The sequence below is a fragment of the Bombus flavifrons genome, chromosome 16, assembly GCF_040668555.2.
Source record: "Bombus flavifrons isolate JBK064 chromosome 16, iyBomFlav1_principal, whole genome shotgun sequence".
NCBI lineage: Eukaryota > Metazoa > Arthropoda > Insecta > Hymenoptera > Apidae > Bombus > Bombus flavifrons.
In genome coordinates, this window is record NC_138457.1 from 9,645,087 (window position 1) to 9,662,574 (window position 17,488).

Here is a 17,488-nt window from a genome sequence, read left to right on the forward strand (position 1 = left end):
TCTCCCTTTTGAATGCAAGCATTCTTTTACAGAATTCATTTTATCTCCTTCTAGGATTAAAAAAATAATTTTAATATATTTAATGTGATAATTTCGTAATAGTAGATTTGTAATACTAATAAGGCTACAAAATGTCGCGACATAAATATAACGAAATAATTCTGTTATTAATAAAATCCATAGTAGTAACAATAATAAAGTGAAACATTAGTAACAACTATAGTGTACAAATACTTTTAGTAATGGAAATTCTCGTGAAAGGCAAAGATACATAAAAAAAATCAATACCTTGGTTAATTCTAATAATTAATAAATTAAAATCATTCTCTGACCAAAAGAAACTATCAACCTCATATAATAAACGCAAAGTTAATCTACGGTAAGCAGATGCTAATCAACCTACGTTTTAAAATCCTCTACTACCTTCAATCTCAAAGATATTGAAACGAAGCTTTGAGGACACGTACTTCTTGGAACGTAGAATACATTAAGCTCAATTATTTCTTCCCAAAGCATATTTCTCCAGGAATAAAATACGGGGAAAGTCGTAAATTTGAAGAAATTTCGATTTCCGATTTCGTGTGTCCAACCGAGTCGCACGGTAGAATTTTTGGTTTCGTTAAAAAGCAGCGTTTTCCCATCGCCTCTTGACTTCAGTTTTTTACAGGTTAACGTCACTCGATCGATTTGCCGGTGAAATTCCAGGGAACTTCAGGAATTGTTAATGTATCGCTGCCTTTGAGAGTCGGTCGTTTTTAATGTTTCAGTTTTCGTTGAAATTCCGAATTGCTGGTTATTCGTTTCTCTCGTGGCCGAAGAATTATTCAAGTTTTTCGAGAGTTTTTAATGGTTCGCCTGTTTCGCCTCAAAGTGAGCCGCTATTTCCAGGAATTTCTTCCTTCGTCCGATCCAGCAGGTTAGAATTCATGAATGCTGCTCGACTGGTAAACCACCCAAAATTTATCAGTGTATAAAAATTCGTAAAGAACCAAGAACGCGGGAACTACCGTCGACTATTTCCTATTTCCTTTTATATTACCCTCGCAAATTACCTAACCTATAAACAACGCGCAAGTTTTTCACCACTCGAATTTTCGGTATACATATATCGAGGAAACAAATTGCTATGCGTACCAACGAATTTGGGTTAGGTTGAAAGAAATATAGGTTACAATTTTCAACATTCAGAACGATTAATATGACTGCTATCTGCTCTATACTCCAACTCTAACTGTAGAGTTTCAATAAATGCAATACAAAACAAAGAATAAAAAAATAAATTCTGTCTCAATAAACAGACACGTTTGCTCGACCTCAAGTACGATACTAAAATAAAGTATTAGTTTCCATTAAATTTTAGGTTAGGAGTACTTTGGATTAACTCATTCGAGTTATATATTATACATATTAAGTTAATTATAATTATATATACAGGCATTAAAGGAAAGCGTAGACGAGTTTCATTTTGCAAACGAATTCCTAAAGAACCTAATCTCCTTTCAAGCACAAAATTCAGACAGAAAATATAGCTTAGAACCCTAATAGACCCTAGCGCCATCTACGTTGCCGATATCCCGAGTTTCCTTGCAAAATAGCGAAGAAACATGTAGAACGGATGTTATTGAAAGAAAGAAGAGTCTGAGCGTCGACGATCACCTAATTGGGATGAAAAAGCAAGTTCGACAGGGCGGAGAGAGGGCGCGAGGCTAGGATCTTCGCTTCAAATTTCCAAGTGCACACATCGCTAACTAGGTTACGTAATACAATTAGCGCCTCCGCTAATTTCTCAGCGCCGACTAGGCAACCCAGCCAGGATGGTAGTTCACTATTAATGGGCAAATACAAAGCGTCGACTATCTGGGACGGCTGTTCTCTCTCCTCCCCTAACCTTCTCTCAGCCTCTCCTATCAGCAGAGACAGTGTTCCAGCACGGTTTACACGTGAAATTGCGCTCGCGCACGCGTCTCACGATGCGTTCGCCCCGCGTGCACTTACGTTCACGAGGAAAACTATTAAGAAGTGGGCGTGACTCCGTGGAAGGGGCGCGAATCGATGTAATTACTGGAATAGTGTTGGTTGTTTGACGTTTAATTGGAGCATCCACGGCTGAGTTTTTGTTTATTCTATGGCGAATTATTGGTTCCAGAGTATTTGCGCTGGCGTTCGGTCGCTTTCAAAGGCTGGCTCGAGGATAATTGCCTCTAATTGAAACTTTATGCATCGGGGACTTTCGAAGTCGCACAACTTTCAGATTGCTGATTGCAATAAGTTTATATGGGTGAGTTTATGAAGCAGAAAAGTCTGCAGGCTATACAGGGTGTCCTGTGATACGTGGAACTCATTTTAAACATTGATTCTATGCCTGGAAATAATGAAAAAAGTTTATACAAATATACATCCTGTTCATCCTTAGATGTGACTAGTTTTGTGTTCTTTTATTTTAGATCTAATTGGCCGTTTTGCATTTCCAGACAAGCTTGATGATATCGTGTCTTTGTCTAGTTACTAGGCATTTCTAACAACAAATCGCGATCCCTTATGTTTCAATAATAAATTTATCCACATACATTGAAACACCAATTTATTAATTCAAAATATGGAATTTAACAAATACAGTTGCTCGTCCACTACCGAAAACAATCATGCATCATTTATATTCCCAACTCATTTCAAACCAGGCCAATTTTTCCCAGCCACGTTACAAACTACCCTTCCCACGCTTTTAGAGAAGAGAAACGCGTCCTCACGGAAAACGAATAATAATAGCAACGGTAAAATAAAAAGGAGCAAAACGACGGTGAAAAAAAAAGAGGAAAAAAGATGCAAGTCCAACGAAGCGAAATACCGTGCCGCTGCTGTTGAAGGCTCAGCGCCGACCGAGTTTTTCAGCGTGGCATTACCGATTTATATTTTATATATAAATCGCCGGATTTACCGTCGGATATGTGCGTTTTTAGTGTATATCCTTGCAGCGAGAATGCACTCCGTCAAACGTTCCCTCGCTCGGCAGAAACATGGAAAAACGTGGCCCGTATTTTCCGCCTTTCTGTTTTTCACCAATCCCATCCTCTGCTCTTTCCTAGCATCCCTGCCGTTTTTCGTTCCCCGCGCTCTGTTTCTCCGTGCTTTTTGCCGTGAAGGGTGCAAAAGCAGCAACGGGGATGGAAAGTGTTTCAGGTGAGTGGAGTCGAAGCGCAAAAGAGGGTGTGAGCGGTGATCGGTGAACTTTTTACAAGGTTTAGACTTTTATTAAATCGCGAACATACACACACAGTTCGAACCAAATAGTGGTTTCTACTTGTCTCATGGCTGAAAGTTTGCCTAGAAGTTGTCAGGAAATAATCGCTACTATTGGACGTTGTACACGTTGTTAATTAAGCGCGTACTAGTTTTTTCTTTTTAATGTACTTTCCATCTGTACAAAATTTTTTACAGAAACAAATGATTTTCATAGAGATACCGACGGACCATGCTCTTGTGGAGCAGACTGTATATAAGTGTCGTAATTAGACGGCAGATTTTTACGCGTTTACAGGGAATTTGAAATTGCAAAATTGCACAGGATGTATATAACGTGAAAAGGTATGCAAAATATCCAAAGTATCGTAACCCTCTGTTATACTTGATGGATAAAATTATCATCCATCGAGGTTCTACTTTTAATGATATTCCAAAAAATACGAATTTGCGTAAAAATTGGTAATTCAGTTATATTAAATACAATAGCGTGCACGTACTTTTTGTAGCTATTGTAGGTATCTATAATTGACGATATGTGCCTCGGAAACGATCTCAGCTGCCATGGAGTCAACCTTGCTTCGAGGAAACTCGCAACTCTTTGATCGCGTACACGACCTTCAACCTAACCTAGCGCGCGATCGAAAATTTTCCAATTATCTGAGTAAACGCAGATGGCGCGTCGCTCGCGAGATCATGGCGTGCAAAATTAATCGGATCGGCTCTCGTTCGTTTTCGCTCCGCTCGAAGCGGTCCGAGAAATCTTTTTGCGCGACCCGGGGAAGGGTGAGAAGGAGGAAAAGAAAAGGGAACGATATGTTTCTTTCTTTCTCCGGTGTTCCAGAGGGATCCACGTGCAGGGTTAATCAGAGTCGAGGTAAACAAGCGTACGACCAGCTCGCCTGGTAATTAGTAAGGTCCGTTAAAGTGGATTCCGACACTAGCGCCGCAAAAAAGGAGCGACACGAGGACGATTAAAAGCCTGCTCGACTTGGCGCTCCCTTTTTCGTGTTTCGTCCCCACTGCTGATCTTCGTTTTCAATTCTGATGACAGCGTTTCACAGAATCCGTGTTATTCGCGTTTTAATTGGTTTTATTGGCTCCTCGTTTATTTGGAATTTGGTGATCCTCGGTTATTTGGTGTATTGTTAGAAGAAGTGTGATTGGAGTGGATGAAAAATTGAAATGCTCTGACGTAATATCGTATGTAGTCTGTTTTTAGAGAAAATTGGCAATTGGGCAGGTGGATGTTATAGATTTCATTTATAAAACTCGGAGTGAGTCCTATGTTCGAAATGGGTTTGATGTTTTTGTAAAAGATTAATCGGTAGGTTGATACTGTGGGGGTTTTGTTCGAAATATTTTTTTCTATACTACATATATGTATTATATTAACTATATATATTAACAAATATATAACGAAACGTTATTTAAAAGGAATCAGAGGATTATCATCACTTTGATCTTTTCCTCCATTCCTTGTATCTACTGTCTTTTTTACTAATTTTGTCAGAGATAATTTTCAGTATCAATGTGGTTTCGAAATATCTCAGTTTCTAGAACCGAGATCTATCTCTCTGCTACCACAAATCCACTAAAGTGTCAGGATACTTATGAGGGATGAAATACGCCGTAAAAGAAACAGGATCCAATCTTCTTTCATTCCATGTCTGTCTACGAAATTTCAAGGTATACTACCAGACAATTATTACCCTCGTCCAAGGCAGTCGGACTGAAAAGACTACAAGCGAGGATCGCTGTTGAAAATCGCTTCAGAAGCTGTTCATTCACGGGCAAGGCCGCTCTCTCTTAATTCCCTTCGAGATATCCCGTCTCGTCGAGCGAAAGAAATCCGATTAGCAGGCCGCGGCGGTGCCCCTGAGCCCGTGAATCATAAAAATACACGGGATTACAAAGGGGCTGATGATTATCAACGGGGGAGCGCCGAGGATGTTTCACCTGGCTGCACCTTATCTCTCGTACACGTGTTCTCGTGTAACCAAAACTGGATTCCAGGGTTCAAGTGAATTTTACCATTACCTTTATTAATGTTTTATACTATTTGTTGAATATTAAACTATACTGTAGTCTATACTAAAGTACATCGTTAGTTTATGGCTGCCTATAATCAATCTATACTATACTATAATCAATCTATACTATAATCAATATAATAATAGATATAATAATAAATAACAAATAACTGATATACTGGACTAACTAATAATCTAGACTATATTACGTTATAGCGACATACTATATTTGATCTCAATAAAATTATACGATCCGCAAGCAGAGAACGAGTCCGAACGATACGTAGAGGAAGGTCGTGACCACGACTCCTCGTGTCCACCCTCTGATTCTTGGTTTCACACTCGGTCGAGCGGGAAAAGGAGAGGATGACAGGGTGACGAGGCTGGATGAGGCCTAGTCGTGCGTGCAACCCTACATTGTTTGCATTCAGAACTGTTCGAATGACGTTGAACAGAGATAGAGGATGGCAATCCGTGTGAATTATCTTTGGAAATGGTTAGAAAAGCGTCTTCCTGGTTTGGCAACGACGATCATAAAACATTTTTATTCTAGAAATATTAGAGAAAAGTTGTCGCCAATGCTTCTGCGGTGGTCTTAATGGCAGTAATAATTATTTAATCTGTGTACGAAGACAATAGTGCAATCTATGTTTTAGAAACTTTCACGTTCAAAGAGTCGGAGCTTCTCAAGATAAACGCATTATCCGCCAACGTCACGCCTTCCTCTCAATTTATACAACTCGGTCCACAAAAACGGAGAATCGCGTAAAAGAGGGAAGAAAGGAGGTCGCTAAATCTTCATAGTGTTTCAATTACCTAATTGAATTCTCCCGCGTGCCAAGTCAGTCGCCATCGTGACGTGAGCCAACTGGCTTCCTCGTAGGTTAAAACACGAGTAAACATTCCTAATTTGGCCGACACCATTAAAAGGCATATAGAAAAATAAGAAATGAAATTTACGTATGGTTTCATTGAAAGATTCGATTCCATCGCACGTTACGTCTATCATCGCTATGAGAATATTTGGTCGCCTTTGGCCGTCTTGAATGAACCATCGTAAAAGCTGCGATGGTGAAAATTTATAAAAAAAAAAAAAAAACAGACAACAACAACAAACACAGAGGAGCCTAAAAATTGGAAGTCGAGTCTACAATATCTTCCGAAAATATTTTATATATACACGCGAACACTCGCAATCTCTAACCCAAACTGCTCACACGCAAAAAGTCAACTGAAATATCGAAGCCTAAAGTTGGAAGTCGGGCAGCTTCCAAAAACATTTCACGAATGTATCAAAAAAAAAAAAGAAAGGTGAATCAAAAAATGAACGAAGCACGAGTATCCAAGCCTAGAAATCGGAAGTCGTGTCTGCAACACCTCTGGAAAAAAAGATCTCTCTACAAGAGCGATTATCTCGCAACCCATCGCTATCATTGCCTCACAAGCCATTAACCAAAAACGTCGGGCACCAAGGATCGTCCGCGTGTAACGTTAATTCCGGAGGGGCACACATACGCGCGCATGGATGTACACTTTCGTTGGAAAGTTACAAAACCGCCAGAATCAGGGACGAGGTACGAACGAATTCAACGTTCCGCTTCGGGCCATCGTCTCTCTCTATCTCTCTCTCCCTCGTTCCTTTTTCATCCTGTCTTTCTCCTTCTCTGGTCCCTTTCCACGGCCCCGGCAACGGTCTGTAAACGTGCATTTTCATCGTCGCAAAATTAGTTCTCTTCCGATGAAAAAGCTTACTTCTATCGGGGGAGAGAGCGCGCGTGCAACCCCCCTTTTTTCCCCTGTGTAGATTGCTTCAAAGCAAATACTCGCCCTGACCCCCCGGCCCTCGCTCGCAAGGTATGGCCCCGCGAGGAAATTACGGGAACCGGAGGTAAATCTAACGAATTTCCATTGTAACGCGATGCAGCCAGCCAGCCTGCAGGCTTCATCTTGATTTTTCGAGACAACGCCAGACTCTTTCAGCCGTGGATGCTGTATATCGATCCGGTTACCGACCATGGGTCTCTTGTGTTTTCCCGCTGTGATTCCTTGGTGCACGCAGGTGCACGCGTGTGAAAATTTGATCGAGGGATCGATAGGAACGCGATAGGAATTGCAGTGATTGAATGGTGAAGATTATGCGCGGATTTGCGAGAAATCTCTAACATCTCTAAAACCAATGTAATACGCACAAATATACAACAACCATGAATGACAAAACAGTGGCTGGAGACAGCAAATTCCCATAAAGTCGAAGAGACGTTTTTATTTCTGCGTCCAAACCAAAAGACTGAAAACCGTGTCCGACATTCTCGCCCATAGCCATCCTTTAACAGCAAGTCAAACATAGACTAACGTACAACAACCATGAAATCTGCCAATTATTTCTCTAACGATCGCGGTGGAATCTTCTGCAGCGGCGATCGAATTATTTGTCAGAGCGTCTCGCAAAGCGAAGAAGGCTCAACTCCGCAGAGTAGGAGAGAAAAAGGTCAACAGTTAGTTCCAGTAGGATCGTGTCGCGCAACCACGTCGTCGACAACGGTCTTTACATCATTGTCCCACGGGAATCCATACCATTAACGAGTTTCGAGCTTCTTACTTTCCATCCGCTGAACTCTCGGGGCGATCCTCTGAAGTGTCGCCTAGGCGATGTGCTTCAATCGACAAAGACGGCTTCCGCGAGGCTCGAACCTGCCAATTAAGGTAGTTATCAAATTCAATGGCTCAAAGGGAATCGCTGATCACGGGAACTGAATATAACCAGGGACATCAGGACGCCAGGACTTGCTAACCTTTTTTACGCTGTGTCGTCTTTTAGCCTGTTCCACTTGGAAGATCGATGTAAGAAGCTTCGAGCTTCTTGGATCGCGCCTTATAAACGACTCGGAAGTCGTTTGTGCTTGTCGTCATTAAAACAGCCTTTGCCTTCGTCTGATCGCTTCTTCAGACGTTTAGCGCACTCGCCGATGCTTCCAAGTGTGGGCTTTTCGCTGCTTGGCAATACAAGGAGCGAGGAGAAAAAATGATTGGAGGATACTCTTAATACAAAGTTATTACGACAGTCCTGTGTACAAAGTGTGCTCGCAAGGATGATATAATTTGCAAGAGGATGAGTTCAGATCTTTTCTCGATGAATTTCCAAGTAACACAACATAATAATCAACGTTATTGCTAACAAGTTGCGTCCCAACACGGTGAGGCTACCTTTTCTGATGAAACGTTGAAGAAACAAAAATTCTTCCTTGGAACAAGAAAAAAAAAAGAGAGAGAGAGAGAGAAAGAAGAAAACCGTAAGAGCTTCAGATAGTAGAAAGAGTCAACTTGGTAATATTTTCAGACAGCCGCGTCTCATTTCCAGAAACTGGAACGCCTAAACTAACCTTCGTATTATGAAGTGCAACGAAAGAAGAGAATCGGTCAAGCGTTTAAAGTGTCTTCCTTTGACGTCGTTTTGTTAACCAATGGCGATCGTTCGTTGAAAATTCTCCAAGCGACCGTGATTGTCATCGACGCGTGAAAAATATGTAAGGGGTTGAAAGTTACTGGCAACAATGGACTTGGAACAGAGTCCCAGCGTCATTGTTCTCCTGACAGCCATTAACAAGTTCGTAGCTACTTAGCCGACGTCCGCGAGTTTGCAAAGCGATGGCGCTTCAATCGAGAAGCGGCAGTCTTTCCATGTCATCAATTAGCTGGAAAATACCGTGGTACGTCAAAAAGTGAATCATTAACGATTACAGCGTTCCCTGGAACGCCGAGGCAACCTGTTCTTTCCCAATGTTAGCCTGTTCCTCTCGGTTCAACTCAATCCTCCTCGTATTTGTCTTCCTTGTTTCTTCCTTTTGGACGTTATTTATTCAAAGATCAATGGTTTCTAGAATCTATGTGACGTTTATTACTTTCGGACTGTCTGTTGTTTTCATCGTCTTTTTTATTTTAGATCCCCAAAGAGTCCCTTTTCAGAAAAAAATGTAAAGATTCCTTATATTTAAATCTAACTATATGTTGCTCTCTCTCTAATCTATATTTCTAGGGATCGTCGTTTTTCTTCTCAGCCTTCATTCACTGAATCCTTAAACCTCTTTCTAGATACGTTTTTACGAAGACAGAGACTGGATTCGAAACAATTACTCCTCGCAGAGGGTGACAGATGGGTCGATAGCCTTTTCCTGCGTTCTGGCACGCGTTCCAAGTCATGTTCCTCAACCCTTCTACACTCGATTCGCCACTTGTCCGGTGGTATGCGACTCGTTTAACGTCGTACAGGCAAATCTTCGTGACAATCCCTTCGTGTTCATCGGTCTGGCAATTCACAACGCGGCCCCCAGACACGCGGACACTGTTCTCAGGGCCAAAGTGCAATCACCCTCTGCTAGGTTGCTAGAGGGGCAAAGGAACCGCATCGGAGAACTCGACGAGACTTTCCCCTTTCGACTTAATTGGCGGCTTCGAGACTAACGGCGCCGGCCGTCTACGTCGATTGAAGTGCCGCTTTGGCCACGTTCGTCGACTAAGAAGCTGGAAACTCGTTAATGGTCCTCGCGAAACAATCGATCGCCCCTCCGGATCTCGCTCGTTTCCTTTTTTCTTTTGTTTTCGAATGGCTACGCGAATTGACAAATTCTTTTGGATAAAGTGGAGATTCTAATGGACACGGCCTCTATCGAAATCGCAATTCAATTTCTAAAAAAATTCAACGTTCCAATAGCTTTCTTATCGGCAGCTTTTTCGCCCTCGTTTCGTTCATTCACAGCAATACTTGCGTTATTTTCTAATAAATCACCACGTATATCGGTTCCGCTTGTTACGATTATTCGAAAAAAGGTTCAGCAAAGTCAGGTTTGAATGGAAATTGATAAATGGATCAAACACTGTGAGCAGAAGAACAACGAAACGTGTGCGGTTAGTTAGTCCGATGGTGAGCTACGTATGCGCTAGCTAATTGCGGCGATTAGGTACATAAGCAGCTAGAGGACTGGACTTGGAAATGGGTCAACATGTTTCAGTTCCGTGAGTGTCAAAAACCGAGTACCCATAGTTTGAAAACCGTCTGGGCTACGTAATAGTTTGCGAAGATACTACACTATAGTGATTCTGTAGGTTACGTATAGAAATTTATATAAGAGTCAGTTAGGTTTCAAAATTTGTGCAAGGTACCATTAGGGGCGAAGAGTATTTTAAATTATAATCGAGTTTGGCTAAAATTTTAAGACACGGATAATACAAAGTCAAAGTTTAAGAGTTCACAAAGCAGAGGAAAAGACGGTTGAAAATATGGTTAATCAGAAATGTACAACAACCGATATGATGCTTGATATTTACCATAAATGATTTTATAAAATATCCGAGACTGTATAATTTAATAAAAGGCACTTTCCAACCATCTGTTAGAAGCTTAAGCGAGACTTAATGTGACTAACAGACTCTTACGAGCGAACTAAATAAGTTTCACATGAAACTATGTTGCCTAGCTGCTGCACTGGAATCGGCCACTTTTAACGATAGTAATAAGCTACGCTAAGGAATTTATTACACGCGCGACCAGCAGATATAGCATATTCCTAATGGTGCATAATGTCCCGGAACGAGATCGTAATCCAGACGAAGATTACCATTTCGACCATTCAGAACAATTTCGTCCGCTATACGATTACGATCCTTTAAGCTGTTTATTACCGAAGTTAGCAGCGGCCGGGAAATATTTACGCGCTTCCAGCTTATCTCCGACAGTTCTTTTACGGTCCATTCACATGCAAATTAGCCGTATAGCACTAGAATACTATGTAACGATAGGAATTCGACGTTCCTTTGCTTAATGTCTGCCAATCGATCGATTGACCGATCACTACCCAGTTTTCCTTCTACTGCTTTAGTTACGAACTTTCCAAGTCACTTTTCCTACTTTTACGTTAGCACATTTCACGATCGATATTTAAACCAAGAGCCAATTTTAATATCGCTTCCAATTTATTCCGGTTGTTTCTAGAAATATTTCTAGCTATTTCTATTTATCTTAGTATTCTATTTTCATATCGTTTCCCATCTATTCTACGGCCTATACTGTATTCTCGCGATCTCTAAAATTTGTACAAACGAGCTCGTGCTTCCCCGAACTTCCTCAAATTATTTTTGCAATACAATCGTAATCACACTATGACATTTTTAAATATACGTTCCATAAGCTCTAACAAATTTTGTTCAGATCGAATGGCACCTCTCCCAACTATTTTTAGCTGTTTGTACAAAATAGAATAGTCACATAACCTCGACAAAACAAACTCCAATTTCCTAACTTCTATCCAGCCCTAGAGGGTCACCATTCGATGATTAATTACGCAAGGAATAAAAGTAATAAGAACAACATGTTCTCCTGCTTTGGCATTTCCTCCAGAAGAGAAGGGACGCGAAGTATAATAATTTATCCGAACACGTGGTGCCTGCACGAGGGCAGGATTGAAGCACCGTACACACAGTGCGAGGCTTGTTTCCGCTGCGAATATAGAAATGCAGCAGGTTGCATGATACACCGTTGCGAAGATCGCTATCACGAAGCTTCCATATTCTAAATTCTTATAAATTTAACACCTTCATATTCTCATAATTGGAAACTTGCACATTCGAAATGTCCCAAACTAGAAATTAAATAGCAAGTAGATGGAAAGTGGACAGCCTATAATTTGTCACTCGTCTAATATCCTATTTTATAATTAAACATTTTATAATTAATATATTAACTAATATACTATTGTATAATATTTATTATAAATATTATAAAATTCCGAGACAAGAAAAGGCAGACCTCGAGTTATGCAATGAGGTATGAAAGTATCATCGTATGCAGAATGCTCGAAGATCCTCAGTTGGCTGTGCGTTAGCTCTAAAGGAATGATCCATGCCAGCAGGCTACATTTCCACGAGCTATAGCAACTCATCCTGTCCTGGTGTTATTCTCGCGAACGTTTCACGCCAGACTCCGTGCAACAAGGGGTGGATTAAGGTCTTTTGCGCTCCGTCCACAGCCGGGCCGGGCTAATAGAAAGAGGAAAGTGGATCCAATTCGACTGTTTTTCTGGCCTGGATGCCTCGTTTTCACGGCTCGTTGCACGAAACTGAGGGGTGGCATGGCGTGGCGTTCTGTTTGCACCCTTCCATGTACCCCCTTTACGAACTGTCGATCGACGGGATGATTTACGACGCTATAATAGCGGCCGGAAATCGTGGCGCCGGTTTTACCGTCCGGTTCAACCCTTTGACGACTTGTGATGCGGTCGAGAACATTTATTAACGAGTAACTTTCCTCGAGTGATCGTCTTGTTACAGTTTTTCCAATTTGGGGATGTTGAGGAGAGATTTATGGATCGCTAGAAAGCGTGTTTTTCGATGAATCGAAGGTTTTCGAGAGTATCGGTCTAACGTGGCAATTCTACGTTATGGGAATATGGTTCGATATTCTGTTTTTCATGTTTCGTGTATTATAAATAGAGTGTGAATTTCAAGCAGACGTATTATTTGTAAATTAGGAACTTGTCTCTTTTTCTCTACCAGAAATTATTATTTCAAATTTATTATACTATCATTTTAAGAACACCGATCGGTGCCTCAAAGAGCGTAGAATTTTTAGAATTTCCAATATTTGTTTGCCTCGTAAGAAGAATTGTTCTACTTTTAAAATTCGTCGTAAATTGTTGAATAGATGGTGAATTTTGTAGGTTAAATGACGAAATAGGGGGTCTATTTCGAGGATAATGGAGTCGAGTATGAAAAAGGAGCTGTACGCTAATTTATTCGCCGATGGCAGCAAGAAAGGTATTCATCGGCCTGTCACACGGTCGATGCGCGGAATAACAAGATGATTGCCGACGATATAATTTATTCCGCGATTACAGGATAAGAAACAGCAAGAATAACCACTTACAGGCATGCGATGCACCAAGGATGCACGAATGCGGCAGCAGAAAGCAAGTCAGCACTAATGGCCACTTCATCTTCGAATCTGAAACAGTAAAAATAGAAAGAACCAGGTCAGAGATCGTCTAATATATTAATAACAACTCCTTAAAGTCTGTCTCGACGTAATTTTAAATTTGTATTATTAGCTCACAATTTAGAATGTACACGGAGACAGATACAAGAGTCTGGTCGTTATACAATTTGCTAACTTACTCTGGAATTTCTCTTTCCTTTGCAAAAAAGAAGATATAAAAATGCGTTCCACTTTCAAACAAACATTCAACATTTCAAAGTACATTTTCATGATTAATTTTATTTTAAAACTTTTGCTCGAGCAACCGCGATGCTTTCTTAAAATCTTAATAATTGGTCGTTAGAAACGTCCTCGCTTCTCGAATTTTTGTAAGCACAAACCTCAAGATTCCAGCGATTGCATCAACAGCAATTATTATATATTGAGAGTGTAGCAGCTAAGTTTCGGGTAGTTAAGAGCTCAGAAACTCCGTTACAAGCTGTCTCCCCCAAGGAAAAATAGTCCATCACAGAATTTCCAACCATCTGATGCATCGAATGCTCGGCACAGGGGTCATTATCCGGTTTCTGTCGAGCGAAAGAATGACCAGTGGAACAGTTTTGGCTGGCGTGGGCCTTCCCCTAATTGCAGGCCATCGATGTTTGGAAACGAACACGGTGGTTCGCATTAATTCGCCACGAGTGTGCTGTTTCTCAGACTTTCGTGAGGGGTTGTTGAATAAACCGTACAACCTAGATAAGTATAGAAGGCCAAAGCTTGATATTAGGCTGAACGTCTGCTCAGCTCTCTCCACTCTACTTTTCTGTCATTTCGAATCGATCAGCTCGCCTAACTACGGAAGCAGTTAGGCTCCAGCAATGGAAGGCTTTTTATAAGCGACGTTAATGTCTAGGACGTGTTTCTTGGGAATAGGTAATTAGAAAGGGGAATTTCAGACGTCTGCCTTCGGGGCACGAGGCGATTGGCAATCGCGATGAGGTTAGGGGATTGCGTAGGTGGCGCTACTTACGATTTTCCATCAGTTATGGTTAGTTTATCGACGCATATAATTCATTAGTAGTCTCAGTGATCCTTGGATTTCTATATTTCTACGTTAGTTCGATTTTGGCAAACAACAATAATTTCTTAACGATTTAGAAAGATATTTAGATAAATTAACCACATCATTTTATCGTACGTGTTAGCGGTTACATCGTACAATTCGACAATTTTGTATTTCTACATGATAATGGATACGTCGAAGACAAAGTTAATAAGTCATACAATATCGTTAATAGGGCGAGGAAGGAAACTTTTTGTAATTTGTCTCAGTAGTTCGAGTACGGAGTCATCAAACGAAATAAATCAGGCGAGCTCTCTCGGCCCAATTTCAAAGTCCTAGAAGCAGGCAATGGAACAGGGGTATCGTTCGTAGGAATCCAATTCAATGCAATCGAGCGAGAGCGACGCGAAACAATTCGCGACGATGGAAGGGAGATCAATGTTTCAGGAATATCGAACCGGAGGGTAGCCATAAATTCGCCATCTCCTCGAGATCCTTGGAAACCGCGTCACGAACAAACAGTTCCGTCGCGTCCGTGGCGCATCTTCCATCTGATCTTCCTTCCTCTTGTATTGAGAGAAGAAAAAAGACGCTAGCAACGAGGACATGGAGAGAAAGCACGAAGCTAATATCTACGGGCAAGCTTTTATTTTTCTTTATTAGCTGGATATCATGAACGACCTATCGACGGTCTCTGGTATCTGGCAAATTCTATTCTCGGGTCACATTCTTTCGTGTGTGACTCGCGAAGAAATATATGCGTTGGATTAGCGAGCGATTAAAAAATACGAATTTGCACAAATATCTGCGGTCTGCTAGTGATATTCACGTCTGTTTCATTCCTTGCATCTCCTGTAACCAACGTGAGCTCGACTTCACTCTCTAATTTCCGAAAAGAAAGAAAAAGCCAACCCCATCCTTACGTTCGAAAGTCCGAATTATACTAATCACATCGACAGCCGCTTAACCCATCCTGCCCACTTTCTCCCGTCTAATCAACCCCTCTATATTTGCCCGCAATCTCTAAAAAAGAATCTACCAGTTTCCAAGAACAATACCAGAAGATCAGCCAGAGGGAGAGCGGAGGGCTATCCTCGGCAAAACATTGCTCGCAGAACACAACGCTGTGGAGGAAAAAAGGACGGTGTCATCACCGGGAACAGCACAAAGAGACGCGGCTAAGTGGAAGAGAGTCCGGTAATTTGCTTTCACCGCGAAGAATAAAAAGGGGACGGACGATCAGTGGGCGGATTAAGGAACGCTGAGATTTTCGAAGGAGCGGAAGCTAGCAACGCGGAAACCGGACGTCGAGCGAGGTCTTCCCTTGCTCGTAAGGACAGAAACGGACGGGAGGAGAGTGGAGCTAATATCCTGCAGGAAGAGGAGTCTTTATTTTTCTTTATTAGCCCGGCAACAATGGCGGAGTACGCGCGCCAGTGTCAATGGTCTGGCTTTTCGCAAGCTCGAGCAAGCCTGCGAGCCAACCAAGCGAATAGGACGAGGCCGCATCTGCGGATTCCCCCAACCAGGGTGGTTCCCCGTCGTCTGCGTCAGAGGAACACATAGCTAGTGGCTACAAGCTGGAAAAGAGTTATGGCAGACCCGGGGAACACGGAGTGGAATGATATTAAAAAACCGAGGGAGGAATTGCGTGGCTTCCACGACACTGTATCACCCGTCGAATTAATGTTGCAGTAAGGACACCTGCTTGTGGCGGATCAGACGCGGGATGACTGTTCTTCGCGATAAACAGCTGGGTCTTCGTATATCTGATTCTGCTCGGATTTTGTGGTTGAATAGTTTTCAGGTGATTAAGGATAATTGAGGAGATTCGCGAAGCCAGTCTGCTATTTAGTTGGATTTTGTGTTTCTATGGTTCTGGAATATTTGCCAGTAACCGAGGATGTTTATCAGATGATTCGTATACACAGATGGATTTTTGGTTGACTGTTCTTTGACGCTAAACAGCTGCGCCTTGGTATATCTGACGATGGTTGAATTCTGTATCTACGTAGATTTTGTGTTTGTATGGTTTTAAGATGTTTGAGGATAACTGAGAAAATCCGAAAATGAAAAACACTCTCGCTCTAAGAGAGTCCCTGAAAAGTGTCCATATCAGAGCCAACACACCGAGCGTTATCTGTAATCAATAGCATCGCGTCTCACAGTGGCAAAGGATGATCCCAGAGCGTCGCAAAACGAGAAACGCGAGGATCGTGTACATAAGGACGCGAAGGCGTACGTGGTGAAGACGAGGTCGGGGCAGAAAATACAGTACAAAGAGAAAAAAGAAAAAAACTGAAAGAGGAAAACAGGGAAAGCGCGGCTCCCAATGTACGCAGGATAGAAAAAAAGAAAGAACTGAGAAATGGAGGCAGGCGACGAGGAGAAGGAAAGAAAAAGAAGCTGGACGATGCCAGTTAGAAGAGAAACAGACCAAGGAAAGAAGAGAAACATCGCCTAGAGCGTCTCTTCGTGCGTCCCCCTGCTGTCTGCCCCTGGTGACTAGGCAACCAACCTCGCTACAACGCTCTTCGGAACTCTTGCTGGTTTCCTCTTGAACTCTACCTGCTGGCTCCTTTAAACAGCCGTGTGACGCTGTCAGCCACCGTATTACATTCCGTACGCGCTCGCACGGTGTTCCCTTAGCGCCTACATGTGTATAACAGTCGTTCCAGCCATAGGTGCATCCTAATAGTACGGTCTTTTTTTACCAAACATAGGATTTTAAAAGGAGACGTGTGAAACACCGTTTATTTCTTGAAGGAATTTTACACAATGACGAATAGACTGTCGAATTTTAGACATTTATGGGGAATTTAAAATTCCCAAAGAGACGAAAACCAAAGAAAATAAAAAGAAAATTTCAGTAACACTTTTGCTATTGATTGACAACTGCTAAATTAGAAGCTGTTCCGCTGTAAATAATAGAAACTTATCATATTGCTTTCCTATAGTATTCAGATACTATCAATCCTAAAAACAACCAACTGATGATATCTCATCCGATAAATTTAATTCCGTTGCCTTGAGAGATTTGAAAATCGTGATCTCATTTGCATGCATGCACATGGAAAGAAATGCGTTGAAATACGAATCCATTTGTACGGCATCCTGAGGGACGCGATACCGAATAACACGATCCCCTGTGTCGACAACCCCATAATCCAACCATACACTGTGCGTGCCGTT

At 41.7% G+C, this 17,488-nt stretch overlaps 1 protein-coding gene across 8 annotated transcripts in view; it reads right to left on the reverse strand.

The window, feature by feature from the left end:
• LOC138188465 (uncharacterized) overlaps positions 1 to 17,488 on the reverse strand; it is a 377,221-nt gene that overhangs the window by 145,072 nt on the left and 214,661 nt on the right. For all 8 annotated transcript variants that reach the window (XM_069130262.1, XM_069130259.1, XM_069130256.1 and 5 more), the window contains one exon: positions 13,186 to 13,263. In XM_069130262.1, the coding sequence (XP_068986363.1) occupies positions 13,186 to 13,255 (70 nt within the window). In that variant the 5' untranslated portion in view covers positions 13,256 to 13,263. The remainder of the gene's footprint in view (positions 1 to 13,185; positions 13,264 to 17,488) is intronic.